General features: G+C 53.3%; 2 protein-coding genes across 8 annotated transcripts in view; one reads left to right on the top strand and one right to left on the bottom strand.

The window, feature by feature from the left end:
- The window catches only part of SYNRG (synergin gamma), a 38,696-nt gene extending 28,407 nt beyond the window's left edge, over positions 1-10,289 (top strand). For 5 of the 7 annotated variants that reach the window (XM_062615730.1, XM_062615733.1, XM_062615734.1 and 2 more), the window contains 7 exons: positions 54-217; positions 942-995; positions 1,679-1,775; positions 2,061-2,209; positions 5,017-5,127; positions 5,565-5,600; positions 6,602-10,289. In XM_062615730.1, the coding sequence (XP_062471714.1) occupies positions 54-217; positions 942-995; positions 1,679-1,775; positions 2,061-2,209; positions 5,017-5,127; positions 5,565-5,600; positions 6,602-6,733 (743 nt within the window). In that variant the 3' untranslated portion in view covers positions 6,734-10,289. The remainder of the gene's footprint in view (positions 1-53; positions 218-941; positions 996-1,678; positions 1,776-2,060; positions 2,210-5,016; positions 5,128-5,564; positions 5,601-6,601) is intronic. The other 2 variants (XM_062615732.1, XM_062615737.1) reach the window with 1 other exon arrangement.
- Positions 10,290-11,912: 1,623 nt separating this feature from the next.
- DUSP14 (dual specificity phosphatase 14) lies at positions 11,913-23,061 on the bottom strand. The gene is made up of 3 exons (XM_062615738.1): positions 22,906-23,061; positions 15,332-15,430; positions 11,913-13,961 (listed from the first exon to the last, which is right to left on the bottom strand). Exon 3 carries the CDS (start codon positions 13,854-13,856, stop codon positions 13,260-13,262), a length of 597 nt encoding a protein of 198 aa, XP_062471722.1. The 5' UTR covers positions 13,857-13,961; positions 15,332-15,430; positions 22,906-23,061; the 3' UTR covers positions 11,913-13,259.
- Positions 23,062-25,680: the final 2,619 nt, after the last annotated feature.

The following is a 25,680-nucleotide window of genomic DNA, read 5'->3' on the forward strand; positions in this document are numbered from 1 at the left end:
AGCCTGTGCCTTTATGAGTAAAGGAATGACTTGTTTATAACCTCGCTTTTTAGGGTCTCACAAAAGAAGCTTAAGCCTAGGAGACAGAGAGATAAGTCGCTCTTCACCTTTACCAGTCCTGGAGCAGCCATTTAGAGATCGTTCAAACACTCTAAGTGAGAAGCCTGCTTTGCCTGTCATCAGGGACAAATACAAAGACTTGACTGGGGAAGTTGAGGTAAGGAGTTCTCTGGGGTATGAGTAAATTGGCAGTGACTTCATCAGTGTGATAGCAAGGGTGTTCTGTATCCAGCTCTTTGGGACTTTTGCTGTTTGAACTTGGGGTATGATTCTAAGACAGCATCTTATGTTGGATGTTTTGATTGGAATCTCCTCTTAAAGGAGGCTGCTTCTCTCCTGTCTTTTAAATCTTATCAAGTGGGAGAAGTGCTGTTGCCTGAAACTCAGAACTACTTGACCTTGTGGTCTAAGCCTGTGACTGGAAGTTAGTTACAACTTGAATCTAATCCCAGTTTTGGCACTGAGACCATTGGCTTTGGGAAATGGCTAAACTTTTTTGGCTGTGTGGTAGTTATTTCCCTTGCTCATCTTGAGAATAGATGGTAAAAGAGCTCAGGTTAGATTCTGCCAATCCCCATTTCTACAACAGCAGGTCTGTAACAAGTGTGTTGGGAGTAGGCATGCACAATGCAGACCTCTTACCCATTCAGCTGTGTTCTTCCTTTTGAAACTGGTTATAACTCCCAGAAACCAAATTTTAGAGTTCAGGTGCAAAGGGAATATTTAAAGAATGGGGGGAAAAAACAGGAACAGGTCTGTGAGAAGTTTACATAGCTGCTCTGCAAATAGTCTCTTAAAATACCTGCCCACTGTGTGTCTGTTGTGATAGGGGAAAGGGCAAGGCAGGAACAAGATTCAGACTGTCCTTTTCTTTCAAATAGGAAAGTGAGAGGTATGCATATGAATGGCAAAGATGCTTGGAGAGTGCCCTGCAGGTAAGTGCACAGCCTCCTCCACAGCCCTCCCTCCTTCCTGTAGGTACCAGCTCACCCAGTGTTTAAGACCATCCAGGCATAGAAAGGGGGGGAATCGGCCCAAGTAGATTACAGCTTTTAAACCCAAAGCTGCCACGCAGCAGAAGCATAACCCCTCACTTAAAGATCCTGTCCTAATCTCCTGTCAGCTGTGATTAGGTTGGCTTTTGCCTCCAATTACAAGTTAACTGGTTACTGTGGGGGTCCTGTGTTTGGGTGCCTTGTTCAGGGCACTGATACCAGCATCTGGCCCACCAGCACTGCTTGAGAAACGGGCTTGAGGCCATTAGTTTTCTGGTGATGGGTGTCAGGTATTTCACAGCCAGACCTTCTTTGCATTTGTGTATCAGCCAAAGCTGTGAACGCTGCTATTAAACCATACAGCAATGCATGCAGCTCTTCAAACTGTTATTTCAGTAATGAAAAGATTTGGGGGAATACATTAAGGTTTGAAATGTTCATATTCTCCCCCTGATCTTCTTATAGTTACAGCTTGAATATATAAAAACATGATGGAGTATGGCAATCATGTATTATATTTGCCTCCTTTTTTTGCCTAACAGCTTCTGTTGGGGACAATCTTGTTGGTAATAATTGTTTTAAGGTGGATAACACCATCATCTTATGAAATTCATTTCCACCAGGTCATCAAGAAAGCAAATGATACCTTAAATGGAATCAGCAGTTCATCGGTTTGCACTGAAGTCATCCAGTCTGCCCAAGGCATGGAATATTTACTAGGTATGTTTTAATGTACCTTGTCTCTTGCACTGGGAGTTCTCCTCTGAAAACCAGCAACACATACTCACTTTCCAAAACAGTATTGCTTTTTAGCTTAATCTTTTGCCTGCCCCTAAATAAGGACCAGCTCCTCTGCTCAATAAATGTAATACTCCCTTGAAATACCTGTCCATGACCACCTTTTGTGTTCTGTGCCTGTTCTGTGCTATTCCTCAGTTAAAAGCTTCAGGAACCTGTGCTGGCAGCGAGTTCTCTGCAATCCCCCGCTGTGTTTTGTGTCAACAGGGGTTGTGGAAGTCTATAGAGTAACAAAGAGAGTTGAGCTGGGTATCAAAGCAACTGCGGTTTGTAGTGAGAAGCTCCAGCAGCTGCTGAAGGATATTGATAAAGTGTGGAACAACCTGATAAGCTTCATGTCACTTGCTGCTTTAACGGTAAGACCCACGATAAGTGATGGCTTTATTAAAACAATTGCTACAATTACACATAAAGTGACTTCGTGGGGTGCCCTAACGTTACAGTTTGTGTTTTCCTCTTGCAAAATGGCCATTTGTGAAGTCCAATTTAGAGCTCTCTAGAAGAAAACACCATTCTTTGTACATAAATAAGAGTTTTCTTAGTGTCTTAATGATGTTGGTGATACTCTGTGTGTCTGTGGACCTCTCCAGTGAGGGCAGTTCAGTAAAACTGAAGTTCATTTAGGAAGCCAGAATAATGTGGGGCATATTTTGGCTTTGTAAGATCCCTGCAATGAGTGTGAATGCTCGCAACTCAAGAGCAGGCTGTGTAGCAGCCCAGGGATAACTATACTGTTCTTTTGAACTCTTTCCTTTCTCTCTGCTTCTGGAAATGCCCGAGTTTGTTTTGGTTCATGCTACAGACTGAATTCCTTCCCCTCCTCTGAATGGAGCTGCCAGAAAAAGCTCACTTGCTCTGAGACAGTCTGGTAGGAGCTTGAGAGCTTTCTGCATAACTGGGCAAGGGCTACATGGGGCTGTCTGAGGGGTGGCCCTTAGGGAGGCAGCAGCCCATGGGAAGGGTCTGCAAAGAGGCTGGGAGAGAGGACACATTGGGGCCAGGTACAGAATAAATGCCATTAGAGGGCAATAAAATCACTTTGCCACTAAATGCTTTGCCCTTCTTTGTGTATGTATGTTGCAGGAAATGCAATGAGCAAAATGGCTTTATTTATCCATGGTAAAACTCCTAGTTTTAGGGAATCATCTACTGGTAGGTGCTTGATACCATCTTGCATAATGGATCCCTTTAACTCATTATATACTTAAGGAGTCTTTAGCTCTTTGTATCAGTACATCACACCAAGCATCAGTAAGCAGACCATTACCATGGTTATGTTTTCAGTGACCATGTTCATTCGTGGCTTCCTTCTTGCAATACAACTATGGCCACTAAAGGTTTTGGCTTCTCAGTAAACACTCGTTTATAAGCAAAGCCCAGAGTCCTTGGTGTCTGCTTGAAAGACTCATCTTCAGCTCACTGTGATTCCCTGCAAAACAGGTATTGTAGATGCTCAGTCCCTTCTTACACACCTTTCACACATTTTAGCCCTCTCCAGTACAAACAGCAGTGGCAAGCAGGTATTTTTGGTGCTGTCCTGTGTTATACTTTCCATACATTACTGCTTGGCAGCTGAAGTTGATAGATGGGGATTCATCCCTTTGAACTCTGGCGCTGTTGACAGTAACATCTAAAGAGCTATCGGGATCCTCTCCTGCTTTAAGCAAGTGGATTAAACTTTAGCTCTTGAAGTGCTTTTCCTTGGAAGCTCACAGGGATTGCCTTGAAGTCCAAAGCTTGGCCACGTGTTCTCCGAGCCGCAGCAGCTCCTGGCTGGTAGGAGGCCAGCTAAACTGTAAGCAATGGTAGGAGCTGCGAGCAAGGACTTCTCTTACACACACAGTACTCCTGGAGTTATTTACTAGGCAGGGACTCCTCACTCCTCCAGTTCTCTCACATCACCCCTTTTTGTTCCTCTCCTCCACTGGGTCACTGGCAGCTGTGGAACCCACACCTCGTGTTCCCATCACAGATCCCAAGTGATGCAGAAGTGCCAATGAACCAGGAGTATTTTAGCTCAGATGCATGTGCTGGGAAAGGTTGACTTTATCTTTTAAAGGCTTTTGTTACAAGGGAATTTTCTGCGGAGCCTTGTGGTTTTCCAGTGCAAATTAGAGGCTGACCTTCTCATTTGCTTCCCTCATGCATCTGGTAAACAAATTTTAGAGTGCCTGTATTAATTTGATTGATTTACTTAAGGATTAAAGGGTGTTTTCTGCAGGATTCCAATTATTCTCCAGCCCTTCCGCAGGGGAGCATGGCCAGCATAGCAGGAATGCGGATTAAGAGCACACGTGTCCTAGGAGCACACCATTTGTTTAAGCTTCTTGTATCTCCAGTCACTGCACTACAATCTGAAAGCAAATCTTCAACACTTTTATGCCATCCTTATGCAAAGCTTCCAACTATCATTTATCTTGTGGCTGAGATGTAAGTGGAAAAGGGGTTATATTCATGTATTACTTATTTGCAGGGTTATTCTCCCATCCTTTACCGCTCTTTAACCTGAGCTTGTGTGTTGCCAGTGACCTTAATTCTTCTCTGGTTTGCTTAACCTTAATACTTTGTACTTCTGTGCCATGGTCTAGATGCAGAAGTAACCTTAGGAGAGAATAACAACTGCCCCTTTTCGCTCAGGCAATGAGAGAGCATCCAGGACAACAGACACCAGCACAGACACCACTTCAAACGTGAGCAGTGCAGGCCGTGCTGGCCCGTGCCTGCTTGCCTTGCAGCTGCACAAATAGCTGTTGCATACCACTGTTTGTCTCCATCCAGTTCTTCATACACCGAGTTGAAATGGAGCAGGCACCGCCTGGGCTCTCTGCTCAGAAGTTTCTTCCCCTTTTTGATGTGGGAACGTGGAACTTCAGAACTCTTTCCTTTGTAGTCTAGCCCTGTCTTCAGCTGCTCGAGTGTTATAAATGAATGCTGGTGGGGATTGCGTGGCAGGATTGCAAACACACACCAGTGACTTCAATGAAACCACGCAGGGGTTTGTGCAGGAGTGGTTTAGGTCGTCCCTGCCGTGGCTCTTGGGAGCAAGCAGATTGATAAGTTTGATCGTGATGTCTGAAACGTTTTCAGTTACTTTAAGTAACTCATTTTATTGTCTAATCATATAGATGGGTATAAGCCTAATTTTGTTGTCTCTTTTCTTCAGCCAGATGAAAACTCGCTGGATTTCTCTTCTTGTATGCTGCGGCCAGGGATTAAAAATGCCCAGGATCTTGCCTGTGGAGTGTGCCTCCTAAACGTGGATTCAAGAAGTAAGGTAAGTCGAGCAGCCTCTTAAACTCAGTTTTAATTGACAGTTTGGACTTTCATTTAGACCTTGGATGTGTTTAAAACATTTTCATGGCTATAATTTATAACTGGAAGTGGAAAAGGCAACATCTGACCTATAGATGGGACTCATGTGTTACCCTGGGCTTTGGGTGTGACACAGATGTGGATAAAGGGTTAAATTGTTCACAGAAGGGGGAAACTGGGATACTAAGACTTAAAAGGCGTGTGTGTATATATCTGTGTATTAAAAATACAACTCTTTTAATGACTTTTCTTTATGAAATGCATCTCTGAGGCTCACCAGGAGGGGATTGTTGCACTTAGCATTGCTGGGAGGGGATCCCAGGATGTGTACAGAGTAATGCCAACCCAGTAACATACCCGGGCAGTTTTGCTGACTTTTTGGTTTCAACGTTATTGCAGAAAGAAGAGAAACCTGTGGAAGAGCTTCCTAGCAAAGTATGAACCTGTAAAACCATATTCTCTATAGACTCATTCTTAGTTGAGTGTGGGAGGCTGAGCTGGCTTTCAGCTGTCATTCGCGATTGTATCAATCATTACTCCTTTTCTCCTAGTCATCTTTTGTGACCGTAACACTTGATCTGATCAACTAACACGCTCTAGAGCCTCCCCTTTGTCTTGTCTGCATGCTTGTACCTTGTGAATAGCTTCCTGGTTCTGTGCCTCTTCTGTTGTGTGGTAGGAAACGCACTGCAGTGAGTTTCTGAGTTCGTAGCTGCCTGTGTGTCTGTTGCAGGAGAGGGGGAACTGTAGAGGTTCTGTGCTACAAATACTGACTTTTGGCTATATGGAGTAGGCAGTGGCATTTTTAGCAATCTCTGCAGGAAATCCAGGGTGTGGGGAACAAGGGTAGAATGGGGGGTTTTAAATAGGTGGCTGTGAAGCATTGGAGAGTATCTCCTAGCAACAAACATCGAGATGTTTGAAGCTTGTTCACGGCTTCACACGCTGTTCAGAAGCTCCTATTGTAAAGCAGCTCCAATTAACAAAAGAAAGTAGATCAGATTCAACCTGAAATAACTCTATTATCAAGAATGGCACCTGCCTAAATCACAGCCAGATTGGAGCTGATGAAGTAAATGCAGTAGCTACCCACTGGCTGGCAGAACAAGCTTTTATCCTTTGTGGGTCTGTAGCCAAACTAGAGGATGGATGAAACAAGGTGAGTTAGTTGCCAGGCCTCAGATCAGGCAGCAGGGTGCTGATCAGATGGCTCCTTACCAGGGTGTAAGAGGCAAAGTGGGCATCAGCTGTGATGGACGGAGCTTGTCCACTTGTAAACCCTTTGCAGGCTAAAGTAGAATGCTGGGTGTTCAGAGGGAGAGGGTCCCAGCACAGTGTGCTGGGGTGATACCTGGGCAACAGCCATTCTCCACTCGAGTTTCCAGACCCTGGAATAGATGAGACCATCACACTTGTTCCATTTCTTGTTATTTTAGGCCTTCAATTCAGAGACAGATAACTTCAAGCTGGCGTATGGAGGGCACCAGTACCACGCAAGCTGTGCAAACTTCTGGATCAACTGTGTGGAGCCCAAACCTCCAGGTCTCATTTTGCCAGACCTGCTCTGAAAGCAGTGGCGCTGAAGATGGAATTTCTGGTCTGATAATGCACGACACTTGGGGTAGATGGTGTGATAGGGTAAGTGGAAAGGCCTGGGGTGTGCGGTTAGTGGCCGAGATTGGAGTTTGGTACCTAACAGGTTAAAGCCACCATCACATACAAATTGCTCATGAAGAATTCCACTTGAAAGGGGCAGGGGTGTAGGGATAACCAGTGTGGCAAAAAAAAGCAGCGTTTCAGTCTTTCTGATGGAAGCAGGTTAGCCTTTATATGCAGTGCAGTCTGCTAACCAAGCGCATAAACCTGAGAGAGGCCAGTACCCAGCTTCCAAGAAAAACTGGAGTGATTTGCACAGAAGTGACCACTTAGATACTTGAAGGACAGCTTTGCAAACACATCTTTTCTTTCGGTGTATGGACCATGATGGTTTTCTTCATTTGCTGCTCCAATATTACGATGCACGAGTCACAGTAACTCTCAAGGCAAAATGAATTATTGACTTAGAAGGAATCAGGCTGCAGAGCCACTGTATATTTATACTTCCACTGATCTGTACTCTAAATTATACTGTGTTTGTGTGTGTCACTGGTTAGTGCTGGGGGATAAGGACTTGAAGGAATTGTTGACATTTTCCCTATATACCTGGGTTCTTTAGTGCAGGCAGCTGGATTTTAGACCTTGTTGTCTTTGCTGCTCTTGTAAATACAGACTCCTTCCTTGGTTTATTTTCCACCTGATGCTTTGGTAGCTCCATGGCTGCATCACTGTTGAAAACTGGACTCCACTGACAGCAGTGTGCGTGCTCCTGTGTGTATGTATGTGTGTTACCTCTGTCACACCTTCACACGCCTTTCTCCATGGGATGCCTGTGTGTAACTTGTGCTCTCTGTAGTAACGTGTTTCTCTGAGTCAGAGCTGGCAGCACAAGGTGGCCCTGAGCTCCTGCTGCAGGTGGGTGTGATTTAACCCTGCAAGGCGCTGGTGGGCTGACGCAGGCTGGGGTTTGAAGCAGGGTGTTGCTGTTGCCTATGGCAGGTACACCTGTATGGACAGGAGGTGGTCAGTGGAACAGCCTAAAATGTTACACATGCATCTAAAATACCCGATTCTCTCTTCAGATGCAGTGTGCAGATGACAGTGCAATCAGCTCTAGTGCTAGTAACAGAACTGTCAACTGCGGGAGCTTCATGGCATTAGTGTAAGAGCCTTAGCACAACAGAGTCTTCCTCAGTGTGCAGTGGGGTCTACATCCATCAGGTACAACTTGCTTCTTAATTCTTTAAGTTTCTCAGCTCTCCACTAGAATCTCCCTTCTCTCCAAAGGCACCAACAGCTTGTCCAAGCCTTGCCTCTGTTATAAGTAGCTGACACTGGGTGGTTATTTGCTGGAATAGAAATTCCAATGAGGAAAAACGATGCTCCGTATTAAAAAAAGGCTGAGTTATCCTCAACTGTGAGTTACACCAAACGGGAGCATCTTGGCTCCGAGGAGTGCCAGGTGTCTGGCCCCTTATTTACACGAATTAAAACACATCATCTCCCTGCCTGAAACCAGCTCCTTCATGAGCTCAGCCTCTTGTGCCTCCAGCCACAAGCTCACGCTCAGCCAGAGCTGGGTTTTCCCTTGTGTGAGGGTGGCTCCTGCCTTTTGTTGCCCAGGATTTACCTGCGAAGGGGCAGTCACTCCCTGCCTGCTCTGCCTGTCACGCCTTGGCTGTGTTCCTTAGGCAGCACCGCAGCTTTCTGAGCACAGACGTGGTCCCCATCGCAGTCAGGGGCTGCTGTACCAGTGCGAGTGTTCCCACTGCTGCCAGGGCTCCGCGTGGCACAGGGAGCCAGCCCTTCCTTTCCCATCCTGAATCCCAGGAGCACTTCAGCATTGCGTGGCTGGAAGCAAACGCCTCTCGTTGCTGCTAGCGAGGGGACTTCTCAAGTGGTTTGGAGCGGCTGGGCTGACGCAAGGCTGCTGCTTATGAAATGCTATATTGGGAAAGGGAGGTTATTGTTAGCGTGGGTTTCCACCGCCGCTCCTGCGCGCTGAGCTAGATGGGCTTCTTGGTTTTCCTAATGGAAAGGGAATGCCACAAATAAAAGAAGCCACGATGTGAGACTTAAAGCAGCTGCAGCACCGGCTGCACTGACGTGAAAGCATTTTGCAGTGATGTGTTCCTTGCACTTGTTAAGCAGGTGAGTTCCCTTCCGAGCTGCATCCAGCCTGTCTGGGGGACCGTAAAACCAAGGAACCGACATGTACCACTGTAATTGCAGCAGAGCTAAGTGGAGGATGGCACCACTGCAAAGGGAAGGCACAGGCAGTGCTATGGTGCTTGTGGCAAGCAGAAAGTGCTCGGAGCTGCACCCCTTTACGTCATGGGAATATCCCGAATGGTTTGCCTGTTGATACCCTCGATAAAGGCATTGCGCAAGGAGGATCATCTCCCATCTCCGAGTCATTACAGTGACTCACTGTTGCATTCAGCATCTTCCCAGCTCCTGCACTGCCAGCCAAAGCCCAGTGTCCTTGCAATCTGTATCCAAGGTTACAGCATTTTCTACAGCACTTCATCTCAGACCACGTTCCCCCCTTGCTTTGCATAGAGGCTGATGGGCACACTGCCTTTCGCTTCGGTTGTCTTGAATTTCATGACTCTAACTCCTCCTCCTGCATGTTCTTCACTAGGAAACTGGATTTTCTTCCTTGTTGTTAATGTACTTGTTCTCTGTGCCTGCCCTGGGGTTACCTATGGGAAGTGATTTTTATCTATTTGTGTATATTTGGAATTCTACAGGATTATTTGCTTGGCTGCTTAATGTATATATTGCTTTATCCAGTTGTATTCCCAATGCATCCGTGCTTACCTGTGCACTGCAGTTTTTCCACGGGGGAGCTGGGGAGCGAGCAGAACATCCCCAGCCCATTCCCTGCCCATCCATTCCCACATCGTGGTTGAGCATCTCCCCAGCCTTGCTGAGGTTCTTTGTGGAGTGGGAATTGTTCCATTCTATGCTTGGCTCTTCCTCTCTGGCAGCAGCTTCTCTTCACCTGGCTTGGTTTGAGCAGCCCCTTCCTTGACATTGGTGCAGTGATAGTGGAGTTCAACCTAAGGGTGGGACGCAGCTCATGAGAAGCCGAGGAATGCTCCAGTTCCTGCTTAGCTCCTATCAGGTGAATCAAACTGGAAACAAAACCTGCCTTTGCAATAAAAGCTGCTATTGTACAAACTGCTTCTCTCAGAAAGATCTTTGCTCTGTATGGAATCAATATTGAAATAGAAATGTCATGATTTTATGAGGAGAAGGGGTCAGAAAACTTCTCTTTGCTTTGTGATCTTTACCCTGCCCTGGGGGCGAGCGTTAGTTCTCTCGTAGAAGTGGTTTTGTGATCAGCAGTTGGAGCAGTTTTGGTTTGTGCAATGCTGAAGTCACTGCTGGTGCTTTAAAGCCTATGAGAAGGACGTGATGGACTTTAATACATTATGAACTCCCTTGATCCCTGCGATGGGTTCCAAATCCTGTGTCGAGAGTCAAACCTTGGATTCAATAAAGAGCCCGTTCCCTGTCTGACCGAGCTGTGAAGTGGCTTGTTCCAGGATGTTCCAGGATACAGCTAGGAAAAGCATTGGGGTTTGGTGCTTGTTGGTGCCACAGGTGTCATCTCCATGGCGGGGAAGCTCCTCCATGGGAATACCTGGGCAGGGAGAAACCTTCCTGTGACAAGGAAAACACGTGTCTAAAACATCCTTTGTTGAATGAACACAAGAGGGACTTCTGCAAAGAAACAGCCACAAGTATTAATACCACGGCACTGCTCCGTAATAGAATCCCTAGTGGATATTTCAGGTGGATTCTTCATTTCCTAACATGCTTTACTAGGCAATTACATTGGTTTTATAGGTTTCACTTTCCCTTTTGTTTAAAAGTCTCACTCTTGATGCTTTCCTGGCTGATCAGTAGGTTCTTCCTCTTCCCTGGGTACTAGGGCTTTATACTGGGTATATAATCTATATGATAATTCAAAGCAGAGAATTTCAGCCTCCCAGTTCTTACATAGACAATAGTGTTAAATCAGACACAGTCCTTTTGTAGGGGAAGTTTACTTTTGCAAGCAGACCTCAGTTTTAGTGTGGTTTTCCCCTTTGAAAGGTCAGGCTCCAGCCTCATGATCAGCCTTGATTTTTCCCCTCTAGTTCCTTTTCTCACTGCCCCTTTCCCTGGTGTAACCCATGGTAAAAATAGAGAGATGAGCAGAGAGTGGTTTGTAAATGGATGATCTCCTGTGTCTGTCACTGAAACCAGGACATGAGCATGAAACCCGAACTGCATGCAGCTGATGGCAAAGCCCCCCTTTTATTCCAGTGAGCTAAAAACTCCTGCTTGCTCAGCTGCAAAAGCAGGAGGAAACTTCCCTGTGCCAGTGTGGGGCTGTGCTTCCCACTCGTGATGCTAAAGGATGTGTTGAAGTTGGTGGGGAAACTGGTGTGGAAGTATCTGGGGGGGGGTTTATGTGCAGTTTTGTCTAACAACATCCTGGATAATGGCTGAGAGAAGGGTTTGGAAGGGGAATGGGGGGAATATCAAAGACTTTTTGGCTCTGGAGCCCTTGCAGGGTTGAGTTTGCACTAATTCGTTTCACAGCGGGGTCTCCACGTGCGGGATTGGCATTAATGCAGAGCTGAAGCTGTGACCAGCCCCATGACTTCCATGCCCACAGTGGTTGGGAGCACAAACCCCCTGGCTAAGTGGCCTTGAGCCCAATGTGAAGCTGTAAACCTGCCCAGCCATCCTCACTGGGAACACTCTGCTCTGTACAGTGAACTTGAAACCTCTGGTCAAAGCCTCTGCATCCAACGCACTCTGTTCCAGACTTTTATCTTGGAAAAGACCATTAAGATCACAGAGTCCAAGACTGTTCAGTGTGGAACAATCCTTTAACCACATCTGCTGCTCCTTACAACCTCAGCTTCAGCCGGGGCTAAATGAGATAAAACCTTTGATACAGCCAAATGAATGGCCTGGGGTTTGTGATGAGGACCGGGGATTGCAGGACACCCGCGTGGCTGTGAAGTGATCGGCCAAGTGATGGGCACAGACCACAGCATCTTCCTCAAGACTGAGGTTCAGTGTTACACCATGTTCTCGCTGGTACTTGCGGTGCATTAGCGCGGTTCTGAAGAGGAAACCAACACATGTTCTTCTTTAATCTTTATTGATTTTTGTTGTTTTACAAGTATAGAATCTCATTTAGATCAGCTACCTCAGCATCCAGCAATCTGCTTTTCCTCCTTCAGAGATGCAACAGAGGACACGAGCGTCTTGGCGAGGAACAGGCTTGCCTTGCTCTCCCCATGGGCCTGTCAGTGCTTCAATGAAACAGGCGGCGGCTCTGCCATGGGGAGGCTTCTCCCCCACTGGGGTTGGAATCATTCTCCTCGCACACAGAACAAGGCAAAGCCTTCTCCATGAAGCCATCCTTGCCCGGGAGGGTGAGCGGGTCGCCGTTCTGCGCAGAGCAGCTCTAGAATGCAGCATAACCTTGAGGACGTGGTGATGTAGAAATGGGCTAAGGCAGGTCACGACCGTGCTTAGGGCTCAGTAATCAAGAGGATTTGCCTAATTCCAGTTTCCTGGCAGGTTGCTGTTGGATGACAAGGCCCAGCCCCTTCGGAAGGTGGCCATGCACACAGAGTCCCCTGACCATCTCTCTGGCTGTCCAGTGCGGGCAGGGTCAACCTCTCACTCTGTCTTGAGCCACGTTTGGGCCAGATCTCTGCTTACTTCCCACCCAACAAAGAACGCCAGCGGTTTTCAGTAGTGTATCCCAGGACTATTGCCCTGGCATGGAAGGAGTGAAGAAGGATCGGGTATTATTTGCTCTGGATCGTTGGAGTTTTGTGGCTGACAAGGACTGACCTCACTCTTTTTATACTTTTATTGGTTTTTTGGTTTGTTTTTTTTTTACTTTTAATACAGATTAAGAGCTAACTAAAGATCTCAAACACTACATACTGAGAGTCACTACGGGTGGTAAAGAAAACACCAGCACTAGCACCACAGCGCCTGCCTCCCTCTTGGAAGAACCCACCACCACAGGGCAGGACCTCGCTCCTCCCGTGCTAGTGCTGCTCCCAAGCCTTTATAGGGATCTGCAAGGAAGCAAATAAGCTATAAATGAAATATCCAGGCTACCGCATCCCAGAGCACGCTTTGTTCATCAACTCTGCCAAATGCCTTTCTGGTCTTTCCTCCTAGGATACTCATAAACTGGCTAAAAAAAGGGGGGAGGCTTTATGGAAGGAATAAACTTATAAGGAGACCTCATTCTAAATCAGAGAAATGGGGGTGGGGGGAATCCCTGTAGAGAGAAATGCTTTGAAGGGGATCGTTGGCCTTGCAGGTTAGTGAGGTGAGAATTAGTTGAGGTTCTGCTGTATGGTAAAGAACCCCAGTTGGCTGTAGAAGGAGAAGGGAATGTCCCCAGTCTGGTTGACTCAGAACAGCGCGTCCCTTCTGTTGTGCTCCCCGTCTGCAGTCCCATTAAATCCCCCAGTAAGGCATCAGGGGTCTCCTCTCTCTCTCATAAACGTCTGGGATGATGCCATAGGGTGTCTGTACCATTTTAACCGTCGTCTTCCCAAAGAGCTTCCTCTCGTAGTCTATCAGTTGCCTCCAGAAGCCCACGTTGGGGCGTATAACGGGGCGCCTGGACTTGACCCAGTTGTAGGCCTCAAAGAGGGACACCTTGTGGTACTTCATCAGGTAGGCGATGCAGAGGGTGGCCGACCTGCTCACGCCGGCGGCGCAATGGACTAAGGTGGCCCCGTGCTTCCGCGCCACGCTGTTGATCTTGTCGGCGACGCTGTCGAAGTAGAGGGAGATGGGAGCGTTGGGCATGTCAGCCAAAGGCACTTTCACGTATTCAAACTGGGGCCAGTTGAAGTTGGGAATCTCGATGGTGGCATTGATGATGCAGGTGATTCCCCGCGAGAGGAGCAGGTGCCGGTTGGAAGCGACGCTGCCCCGGCTCAGGTACAGCGAGGGGGTGATTTGGGCAATGCCCCCCAGGGCACCTTCAGAAAGCATTCGTGGAGCCATCAGAGTTCTCGGTAAGGAGTTGTGGCTTCTGGAGGTCATGGAGGAGCTTGGCACTCACGCTTCCATTATGGGAAGAGATCCAACGGGATCTTCAGCCAAGGGGAAGGATTGTCTGGCTTGATGGTGCAAGGACAGCAAGGGTCACTGCAAAACACAAGCAAGGCCACATGAGCTGATGGAGGAGACCAGGTCTGGGCATGGAAAGGGAAAACCCAGCTCGCCCTGCTGGGGCCTGGCAGAGCTCTTTGGGAGAAGTGGTGTTGGTCTGCACCCAGCTCATTACCAAGGGGCCCCCGGGCACTGCCTGGACAGATCCTCACCAAAACCTCTTCCAGCCTAATTAGCTCCAATTACTCATCAAGGGTTTAGGCAGGTCCCTGTGGGCCGGGTTAGCACATGGGAGATTACCTCTGCCTGCGCCATGCTCAGAACCAGCAACTCCCCGACTGGCCCCAGTCCAAAGGGATGGTGAGAACCTGCTGCAGATGCCAGGAGCTCCAACAACCCTGCCCTCGCCCAGTGCCACCCTGCTCCCTTCTGAGGGGCAGGATTGGCCCCGCCAAAGTACACAGGCAGCAGAGAGCTGCTGGGTGGAAGGGCCGTGACTCACGTCCATCCGCATCAGTCAGCGGCTCTCGGCTGGGCCGGGAAGTGTGGAAAGAGTGACCTGGTTCTGTCAGGAGCCGTGAGGAAAGCCGAAGCACAGGCTGGGACACGGGAGGCTCTTCTCCTCTGCTCTGATGACTGAGTAATGCTTTGGAGACAGCCTCGCTCTGCAGAGGCTTGGGCTTGCCTGCATGAGCCACGCATCCCTGGCTGGGGCACCCAGGAAGGAGCCCCACTTCATTTCCCCCTCTTCCTTTAGGACTTCTTGGAGAAGGGGATGAGCCCTGCAGCATCAATACGCCCAGTCCCTTTTAGCTCTGTGTTCTCCCAGGCCACGGGAAGGCTCTGGTCAGTGCATGCTGGGGAGTCCCTGCTCTGCCCAGGTACATCTGAGCCCAGCAAAGCATCACTGGGCACCACACGGAGGGGACCTGGGGACCACTTTGTCCCTCCAGCCATTAACTGTGGGTCAGAGGGTCCTCAAAGGGCTGAGAGACCCCTCCTGCAGCCCTGACACGACAGCACAGCCCTGCCTGCATCCCGTGCTCCAGGAAGCAGCGGCAGGTCTCAGCAGCGGCTTGTAAAGCTGCCAGGGGATTTTTGGCACGGCTTTGTGGTACAGGAACTTACTGAGCATAACACGGGCTCCTCTGTGCCTTATCCCTGCTGGCACCTCCTTGAGCAGCCCCTGAACCACGGGCCCAAAGGGCTGGTGCTGCACTTTGAGTTCCTGCCCCAACAAGGGGAGTGCTGGTGCAGGGGGAGAGCTCAGCTTCCCCTGCAGGCACCCCAGTGCAGCGCCCAGCGGGAGCAGCAGGGAAAGGCACGTTCTCCCAAAGGAATAAAGTCCTTTGAGTAGGGGGAATCAAGCAGCTGTTACTGGTAACACAAAGGATTTGGGCACTTACCCTTGGTAAGGAAGCGTCCTGCTCCAGATCACCAACGGGCTCACGGGTGTGATGGGCTGCTGAAGGGGGGATGTCTCACAGACCACGTCCAACGCTCAGCTGGGGAGAGAAGAGAGTTCACGGGGTTTACTGGGCTCTGTGCTGGACCCAGACTCGATCCCAAGCAGCCCCTCTGCTGAGGTATGGTTAACCCCCAGTCTGGGTGCTTGTCCAAGAACTGGGAGCAGCATTAAAGTCACTCAGTGGAGTCTGAGCTGGCACAGAAGTCATGGCTCAAACACAATAGTTTAAGTAATTAATTTGCTCCCCAAATGGGGATTTTAATGGCTCACCTCCCCTGAGGATGGCTGGGAAGAGTTAGCAGAGGGTGACTGCTGGATCTCCTCATCCTGCTCACAGCCAAGGGCCTCTGGTGCAGGGCAGAGCATCCCAGGACTCACCTGCCCTATATCTGTGGGGCTGCAGCCACTCCCCACAGGCACCCAGGGCGCTCCTCGGGGCGCTTTGGGAAGGGCTTCGGCTGCTTTCCATAAAGTGGTTCCTGTTTGCAGGCACCAACTGAGCCGGGCATTTGCATGTGACAGGCTGGGGCTCGCTCAGCAAACCGGGGTGCACTGAGCACCCCCGGGACAGCACCACACGGTCAGTGATGAGCAGGTTCCTGCTGTGGGACACGCTGCTCCATTGGGAAGAGCAGAGCACGCCAGGGGGGTGTCCATCTGCCCCAGCTCTGCTTCCTGCCACCAGCAGAAGGGGAATGGGATGGATCTGGGGCCAGGCGGGTGCCCGTAGTCCTGCGTCACAGTCACACACCTCACATTAGACCATGTCCAACCTGGCCTTGAACACTGCCAGGGATGGAGCATTTACCATGTCTCTGGAGTTCCCTGTGGCTCCAAGGGGCTGACACTGGGCAGCAGGAACCAGAACAGAAAGAGTTAATGTTCTGGAGCAGAGATCCTTATATAAGCAAGAGATGAGGCTGCTGCTGCCCAGCAGGAGCAGATGCAGGGGGAAAGATGCTCTGGAGAGGGGCAGACCCCGCATCCCTTCCCGTGTCCCACAGCAGGAGCCGGCTGGGATGCCATCGGCTGCCACATGCTGTCGGAGGCATGTGACAGAGCCCGGTGCCCACACGAACCGGGCTCAGCAGCTCCTGGCTTGCGGGAGCCTGGAAATGGGAAGGAGCCTCCTGTGCCATCAGCAGAGGCTGCTGCAGATCAGGAGCCTTCAGCTGCCCCGTCTCCCACCGCTCCTGCCTGGCCCCAGGACAGGGGCTGCCTGAATCCTGGCCTGCTCCCATCAAGCTCCCTTTGCCTTTCCCAACGCGCCCTCTGATACAGCCGCTTGGCACCATCTCGTGTCACACAAACCCCACAGCTCCCTGGCCTGAGTTTCCGAGCGGCTCCATCCCAAAGGGATGGATGTGGTGGTGGGCTCCTGCAAAGGCTTTCATTCCCAGAGGATGCAGCCCTTGGGTAAAGAGTGGCTGGTGCTGGGCTGGTCGCAACCAGGTGCTGCTGCTCCTGGCCTCGTTTGCAGAGCTGATTCCAGTGAATGGGATCATTCATCTCGGAGCACTCAGCAAATCCCTCCCTAGGCTCTGCCCTGGTCTTCCTCAAGCACAGGGACCATGGTGCTGGGTGCAGGGGGTCCCTGTTGGCACGGGGCTGGGAGCAGGGCAGCCTCCTCCCTCCCCAGCAGATTGGTGGCTTCTGCCATGTGCCTCATCTGGATAATGAGGGGTGGGGGAACCAAGTGGGTAATGAGAGGCTCTGGTTCTTAAAGCCTCCAGGTCCTCTCCACACAGCTCCTGGCCAGCACCCTCCATGGCTGGGACCTCATCCTGCACCCACCAGCTCTCCACTGCTCAGGTAAGTCCAGCTGGCTCCTATGGGGCACTGTGGGTCCCTGCTGTACCCCCAGGTTTTGCTTTGTGTGGTTCACCTGTGGCCAGGTCCATAGGGAGATGGGGCAATGGTTGCTCCCATGGGAGGCTGGTAGTGTGTGATCCTGGTCTGTATCCCACCTGCGCTGGATTTCCTGCCATCAGAGTGCCTCCAAAGCATTACCAGGATGCTGCTGGGATGGGTTGTGGATCCAGTGGTCTCCATTGCCCCAAAGGGGTTGCTGCAGGCAGTGCTCGTGGCTCTGTTCTTCCAGGTCTTGCTGAACTGGAGGTTTGGTTCTCTTGCTTTTGTTCCCTGGAATGCATCCTGCTGACAAAGGCTGAAATTCCCACAGGAAAGCAGTCCTGGTTCCAGGACCTCCTGAGGAAGGCTTGAAAGCACCTCTGAAAGCTTAAAAGACAGAGGCAAACAGGCAGATGTTAGTTAAACACACTGTGATCTCTGGGGCAGGAGGGGAGAGCCTTGTTTGCTGGTCTCTAGACAATGAGTTGGCAAATCTGAGCTTCTGCTCGCTTGTTCTGGTGCTGCTGGATGGTTCCTCGGATGCTTTGGGGGGGGATTTTCCCTTTTCTGAGGGCTCTGGCTTGCGTGCAGAGGCTGCGGCTTGGTTCTGAGGGACTCGGAGTTAAGACTTGCAGCTTGTGTTGGATTCTGTGTCAGCAACGTGGCGCTGTGGCTGTACCTGGCAGAGGTGGGAGCATCCTCAGGCCCTTCTCCCCCTGGACCATGTGGGATTGTGCAGCTGTGTGACTCGATGGCTGGGGGGGGTGCTCAGCTGGTCCCGCTCTGGCTTTGCTGCAGAGGCACTGGTTGTGTTCCCAGAGCATCGTGCGGGGCTCGAGGCAGGTCTGTGGGCTGGGGGGGTGACCGGGTCCGTGCTGAAGCAAGAGGAGAAGTATGACAAACGCTCCCTAACGCTGCAGTGAAGAGGAGAGTCAATACTGCAGGCGCTGGAGGAACGAGCTCAGGGCTCTCCTGGCCAGGCTGAAGCCATTTGCTGCTCAGAAGTGGTTGTGGAGAGCAGCACTGAACGCATCTCAGCAGAGAGCACAAACTGCAGCCATCCTCAGGGTCAGGGCCTGCTTGTGCTGAGTCCGGGGGAGCTCGAGGTGGGCCCGAGGCCAATGGCTGCCTGCTTATCCTGGGTCTCACTTACACCCTTATCCAGCAGTCACCTGGCAGAGCCGAGGGGAGGATGTGTGGGAACTGCTGGTTCTTGTGCTCCTCTTCCCATCCATTTGCTGTGCTGGGTCTTTGCTTCCTGCCTTTGGCTGTTGTGGATGTGCTCCCAAAGCTGTCACAGCCTCCTCTTGGGAACATGGTTCAGAACCATCAGCACACAAGGGATGGGTGGCTTGGATTTGAACTGGGAAGCAGGAGGGCAGAGACTGAGGCTGATGGAGGATGCCTGGGCTGAGCCCTCATTGATTCCTGCTCGCAGCCTGCGTTATCCTCCCAGGCGAGCCCAGGGTGGAAGCTGTCGGGTGTTAAATCCAGGTAACAGCCTGGGTACCCAAAGCTGTGAGCAGGCCTGTGCAGCACCCAGCAGGACCCCGTGCTTGCAGCCACACACCGGTAACTTCACAAGGGTTTCAGGCACAGGTCCTGGACTTACCCTTGCTCAACAGCCCCACATCAAACACATTTACTCCATGAGCACAGCCTTGTGCCAAGGTGCAGCTCTGCCTCCTCCACACAGCCGGAATTCGGGCTGCTCCCATGACCTGAGCCAGCTCTCAGGGCTGATGATTCCCAATCAGCCTGTCCCAGCCTGCTGTGATGCTGCCTTTGGAGGGGTGACAGCAGCATCGCAGCCCACCTCCCTTCCATGGGCACCAACAGTGTGCCTGGTGCTTGGGGAACACCAGGACCTCGTAACCCTCCTGCACACAGGAGCAGTGCCCTTGCTCTTGCAGCTCCTGCTGCAGGCACATTACCCCACAGAGCCTCAGTCTGTGAGCAGATTAATGCACTGAGGAAGCCTATGAGGGGTTAACCAGCGACTGTAAACCCCATGGGTAGCATTGCAAGCGTTCACAGACCATCAGGGCATACGTTAGAGTTGGAACTTGTAAAACACACGTTGGGCTGAGCTCCTAAACGTCTGGCAGCGCTCTGGATCCCTCCCTGCTCTGCCAGCCAAAGCCTGGCTCCTGATTTCCTATTCTCCCAGCCCCAAAGGAGCTGGAAAAACGGGTGGTGAGGTTTTGGGTAGGATCCATCCGAGGATGCTCCTCGGCTCTCCCATGTGCAGGGGAGGCAGCTCCCGCAGAGCCTGCCCACGGGCACGCTGCACGTGCCCTGCTCCCTGCCACGCAGCCGCCTCTTCCTCGCTGCTGTGGGGTTGTGGATTGGGATCGGGATCAGGCAGAGCTGCTTCCTCTCTGCTGCACAGCTGGGTCCTGCCGGCAAAGCCGCTGCCGTAGGGATGGCTCCCGGCTGGCGTGCGGGAGATGGGAATAATCCAGAGCACGTTGGTCCTTGTACGTGATGCATGTTGTATCCTGTATGTGATACAGCCGGGGACAAGCTTCCCTCTGCAACAGGGTTTTAGGCAGGAGAAACAAACCATCTTTCTTGTTAAAGCAGCGTCTGTTATATGGGAGCTGCTGGCTCCAGTGTGCCTGGGGGGAGCAGTGGGAGCACAGGGCTCCCAGTACAAGCCTGTAGCGTGGCCATCTGTATCGTACTTAAACCCTCTGAAACACCCTTTACAAACCAGACCCAAGCCTTGAGGGGGCATGAACAGGATTCCACAGTTGTGTGCAGCATCGGTTCTGGGCTCAGCTGGACACCAAGGGCTGGTTTCAAACCCTGAGTGGAGACAGGGGCTGTTCAATGCAGCTTATTTGGGTGCCAGCGTACAGCACCTGGCTTGCAGGTGGGTTAGAAAAGCTCCTCTGCTCCATCCCCTGCTCCCTGTGTCCATGTGTGACAAAGGGGACACAGAGCAAGCTGCTCTAGTGGAAGGTGTCCCTGCCCCTGGCAGGGGTTGGAACTGGGTGAGCTTTAAGGCCCCTTCCAGCCCACAGCATTCCATGAATCTGTGTTCCAAATGCAGCCCCACTTCCCAGGAGGGGTCTCCAGTAAACCTGACTGTGACAGCTCCCGCTGGAGGAATCCCCTGTGGATTCCAGGTAGCAGCTCGTCACAGGGCAGTCAAAGCAGGAATCAAGAGCTAGAAGGAGGGCAGCAGGAAAGCAGATGGAAATGGACTGGTCGTAAGGAATGAGGTCACCTCTGAGCACATCCATGGGGTTGCTTTGGGTAACAGGAAGAGAGGCCAATTTTCATCCATTAGAAATCAAGTTTACGTGTGGCAGCAAACACTCCCTGTGCCAGCAGCACGAGCGCTGGGATTCCTGCTGCTGGGATTCCATAAGCTGCTGCTGAGCCTCCCAACGGGAAGGGACCCTCCGTGCTGCAGGTGGGATGGGGATAAAGGGGAATATTAAGTCTCCTGAGCCCAGGAACCCCAGTGCAGCACAGGGCAGGGATGAGCGGCGGCACTTGTTGAGCTTCCTGCTGGGAAACTAAAACCTGCCTCGTTGTTACTATAGGCTCACTATATTGTTCTCACTATCTATAACTATTATTACCATGATTGATCACTCTATAGATTTAAGTGGGGGAGCAGCTGTGTGAGACCAGCCGCGAGCTGCAGTGCTGGTGCTGGGGAGTGCTGGGCACTGGGGCAGCCTCCCCCAGCCCTGTGCTGCTCAAGGACAGTGGGCAGCGCATTTGCCTTCCAGTTTAAAGCTTCCTACCCAGGGAGCTGGAGCTGCTGTTGAGGGATTCCTCAGCTGTTTCCCAATGGCAGAGCCTTATCTGCTGGCTGTTTGCATTCCTGAGCACTGTGGTTGCTCAGTGGGCTGTTTCCTGAGCGATAAATCAGTGTGTGTGTGGTAAGGGCTGCGTACCTGGAGAGGAAAGGGACTGGGAGAAGCTCCTGTACCCGATTTGAGGCATTCCAGGGAAAGCCACCCCATAAGGAAGGTCCTGCAGTGGTAGCAGGGAACTCCCCTGGCTCTCCTGGGGAGCGGGAGTGAAGCTGCTCCTGGTACCTGCTGCCTTTCCCAGGTGCCTTTTCCCTTCTCCTCATTCCCAACTTCTGCCCGGGCACCCCAATGTGCCCCATGGCCGCTTCCCTGGGATACAGCCGGTACCGACCCAAAGCAGAGATCCGCTTGAGTCTTCCCATGCAGGCTCCTGCATTTCCTTCCTCCCTCCTGCAGTGCCTGATGGTGTAGGCAGGTTCCCCCCTCCACCCCATACATTTCTAACACCAGATCAGCCCTCTGCCTTTCCAGCTCCGAGATTCCAGCTGGAATCAGGTACTGAATTAAGCCATGCAAATTCCAGTATTACCCCGACCAACGAGGAAGCGGCACCAGAGCCTGGAGCAGACCCAGCAGCGCACAGCAAGGGCTTGGATGAAATCCATGGGATTTCTCCTTTGTTCCCGCAGGAAGGATGGGATGTGCCTGCCCCGTCCAGGGCCCTTGGTGGCAGAAAGGACAGGCAGAGCTGCAGGCTCACACCTTGTAGGCGTGAACCGACTGAAACCTGCTGCATTAGTGCTCCCCTCCTGCCTCAGCCAAGCCATGGGAATGGTGCGAGCTTCCCAAACTGGGGACTCCTGTTACCCATTGCCTGGATAACTGCGGTGTTATAGATCCCATCCTCACCTCCAGGAACAGGGATGGAGAGGCCCTGCGGGAGGAATCCGCTCCCTGCCCGAGCAGGGACAGCCGATCCCGTGTACCATAAGGGAAAACAGTGTTTTGTCAGCGCTAACCCAGCCACCATTCCTGTGGTGATGGCATTTAGGGATAAACTGACCCTGCAACCCGATATTAGGACGTCTGTCAATACCGGGCGCTCCGGCACACACACCTCATCGCCTGCCCAGCCCAACAGGTCACAACCCTTCCCCATCTCCCTACGGCCAAACGCCACTCATTGACTCCGGCCGGACTCCGGAGCTGAGTCAAGGCCCGCGCACGCAACCGGTCTGGTTTGGAGGCCGGCGAGCCGCAGGCACGCCATGGGGTTTGCCAGCACCGGGGTGCCCAGGGCACCCCATGGGCTCCCATCCCGATGGGCAGGAGCCAGGCAAGCACTGCCCGCGGTGGGGGGGGTGATGCTGGCTTCCACCCCAACCTCTGCGCCGATCGGGAGTGAGTCCGGCTGGGCTTTACCCATCCCCAAACAGGCTCCTGCCTTGTCCTGCCCCTTTTGGGGCACCTCTTGGCACTGCCGCCTCGGTGCTCCGCAGCATCCCAGCACCGCGGCACCATCCCTGGGCACACGGGACCATCCCAGCCCGGCGATGGGCACAGCCAGCTCCCAAACCATTGGGTCCCCATCCAGCCCCAATGCCCCAGCGGGGCTCTAAGCCTCAGGACCGCGCTCTGATGATGGTGGGCGGGGGGGGATCTCCTCGCATCCCAACGGGACGGGTAAAGGGTTGGGACCACCGGCTCAGACCCGAGGCGCCGGGGGAGGCCGGCGGTCTCCATGGGGACACGGCGCTGGAGGCAGGGAGCGCAGGGCGAGCTGTAAATAACGCAAGATCGGCGGCGAAAGGCGACAAACCGGTACCCCCCCCCCCCCATCCCCGGTACCCCCCCATCCGCGGTACCCCCCCCCGCCGCCCCTCACCATGGCTCCGTGGCGGCTCCGCGGCGGGCGGCGGCCGCGCAGCACTTTTATCGGGCGGCCGCCGGGCTCGGTCTCCGGCGCTGCCACCTGACCGCGGCGCTGCCGGGGCCGCCCCCCGCCCTCCGCCCGCCGAGCGGCGGTTTCCAGGCTACGGCGGGGCCCGGCCCAGCCCGGCGCGGCCCCGGGGCGGAGGCAGCTGGCGCCCGGCCCAGCCTTAAAGGCGCCGCGGCCTCGCTGGGGTTCCCGCGGTCCCTGAGGGGATTTGGGGGGGGGGGTCCTGTGGGGACGCGATGGAGGCTCATGGGGATGGCGGTGGGTCAGTGAGGGGACGTGAGGGGCACCGGGACATGGTGGGGTCCTGAGGGGATGTGACGGTGTGAGGGGGCCCTGTGGGGATGGCGGTGTGTCAGTGAGGGGATATGAGGGGGCATGAGGGGCACCGTGGGCATGGGGACGTTGGGAGTCCCTGTGGGGACAAACAGGGGTCCCTGAGGGGATATGGAGGTGTGTCAGCGGGTCGGTGAGGGGCCATGAGGGGATGTGGCGGTGTGAGGGGTCCCTGTGGGGATGGCGGTGGGTCAGTGAGGGGACGTGAGGGGCACTGGGGACATGGTGGGGTCCTGAGGGGATGTGGCGGTGTGTCAGTGTGGGGACGTGAGGGGCACTGGGGACATGGGGACATGGTGGGGTCCTGAGGGGATGTGGCGGTGTGAGGGGGCCCTGTGGGGATGGCAGTGAGTCAGTGAGGGGACGTGAGGGGCACCGGGACATGGTGGGGTCCTGAGGGGATGTGGTGGTGTGAGGGGGCCCTGTGGGGATGGCAGTGAGTCAGTGAGGGGACGTGAGGGGCACTGGGGACATGGGGACATGGTGGGGTCTCTGAGGGGATGTGGCGGTGTGAGGGGGCCCTGTGGGGATGGCGGTGAGTCAGTGAGGGGATATGAGGGGCACCGGGACATGGTGGGGTCCTGAGGGGATGTGGCGGTGTGAGGGGGCCCTGTGGGGATGACGGTGTGTCAGTGAGGGGATATGAGGGGACATGAGGGGCACCGTGCGCATGGGGACGTTGGGAGTCCCTGTGGGGACAAACAGGGGTCCCTGAGGGGATATGGAGGTGTGTCAGCGGGTCGGTGAGGGGCCATGAGGGGATGTGGCGGTGTGAGGGGGCCCTGTGGGGATGGCAGTGAGTCAGTGAGGGGACGTGAGGGGCACCGGGACATGGTGGGGTCTCTGAGGGAATGTGGCGGTGTGAGGGGTCCCTGTGGGGATGGCGGTGAGTCAGTGAGGGGACGTGAGGGGCACTGTGGACATGGGGACATGGTGGGGTCCTGAGGGGATGTGGCGGTGTGAGGGGTCCCTGTGGGGATGGCGGTGGGTCAGTGAGGGGATATGAGGGGCACCGGGACATGGTGGGGTCCTGAGGGGATGTGGTGGTGTGAGGGGGCCCTGTGGGGATGGCGGTGGGTCAGTGAGTCAGTGAGCGGCCATGAGGGTCCCTGAGGGAATATGGCGGTGTGTGGGGGGGGTCCCTGTGGGGACGCGATGGAGGCCCATGGGCATGGCGGTGAGTCAGTGAGTGAGGGGATGTGAGGGGCACTGTGGACATGGGGGTGTTGGGAGTCCCTCTGGGGACAAATAGGGGTCTCTGAGGGGATATGGCGGTGTGTCAGTGTGTCGGTGAGGGGCCATGAGGGGATATGGCGGTGTGTCAGTGAGTCAGTGAGCGGACATGGGGGTCTCTGAGGGGATGTGGCGGTGTAGGGGTGATCCCTGTGGGGACATGAAGGAGGCCCATGGGGATGGCGGTGTGTCAGTGTGTCAGTGAGGGGACATGGGGGTTCCTGAGGGGATGTGGCGGTGTAGGGGTGATCCCTGTGGGGACATGAAGGAGGCCCATGGGGATGGCGGTGTGTCAGTGAGTCAGTGAGGGGCCATGAGGCGATGTGAAGGGCCCTGTGAACATGGGGACGTGGTGGCATCCCTGAGGGGATATGGCGGTGTAGGAGTGGTTCCTGTGGGGACATGAAGGAGGCCCATGGACACGGTGAGTCAGTGAGGGGACATGGGGGTCTGTGTTGACATGGGGACATGGTGGGGTCCCTGGGGGTCCCTGTGGGGATGGCGATGTGTTAGTGAGTTAATGAGGGGCCATGGGGGTCCTTGTGGACATGGGGTCCCCGTGGGGACAAATGGGGGTCCCTGTGAGGATGACGATGTGTCAGTGTGTCAGTGAGGGGACATGGGGGTCCCTGAGGGGATATGGTGCTGTGTGTGTGTCACTGTGGGGACAGGGACAAGTGCGGGTTCATGGAGGGACATGGATGGGGCTCTGCAGGGATGAGGATGTGGTGAAGTCACTGAAGGAACATGGCGGGGTCCCTGTGGGGCCATGAGGAGGTCGCAGTGAGGACATGATGGTGTGTGGGGATGCGGCCACATCCATGCTGGGGCACGGTGGGGTCCCTTGTTAGGGATGGGGTGTGTCATGTCCCCATGGAGACCCTGCCAGTGTGTGTGGGGAGACGGTGGGCTCCTTTGGGATGTGCCAGAGTCCCTGTGGGGATGAGGTGGGTGCCCATGGGGTTGGGGACAGCCCTAGGAGAAGGACAAGCCAGGTCTCTGTGGGCTCGGGACATTACCAAGCGGCAGCCACTGCTCTCTCCTCCATGTGTCAGGAGCAGGGAAAAGGATGGAGCGTGGCTTGGGAATCCTGGCTCCCATGGGCACTGTGCTGGGTGGCCAAGGTGGTCCCTTGCTGGTGGCAGGATGGGCCAG

Source organism: Pezoporus occidentalis, unplaced genomic scaffold (assembly GCF_034315485.1).
Source record: "Pezoporus occidentalis ecotype Australia unplaced genomic scaffold, CSIRO_AGI_Poc_V1 ctg183, whole genome shotgun sequence".
Taxonomy (NCBI): domain Eukaryota; kingdom Metazoa; phylum Chordata; class Aves; order Psittaciformes; family Psittacidae; genus Pezoporus; species Pezoporus occidentalis.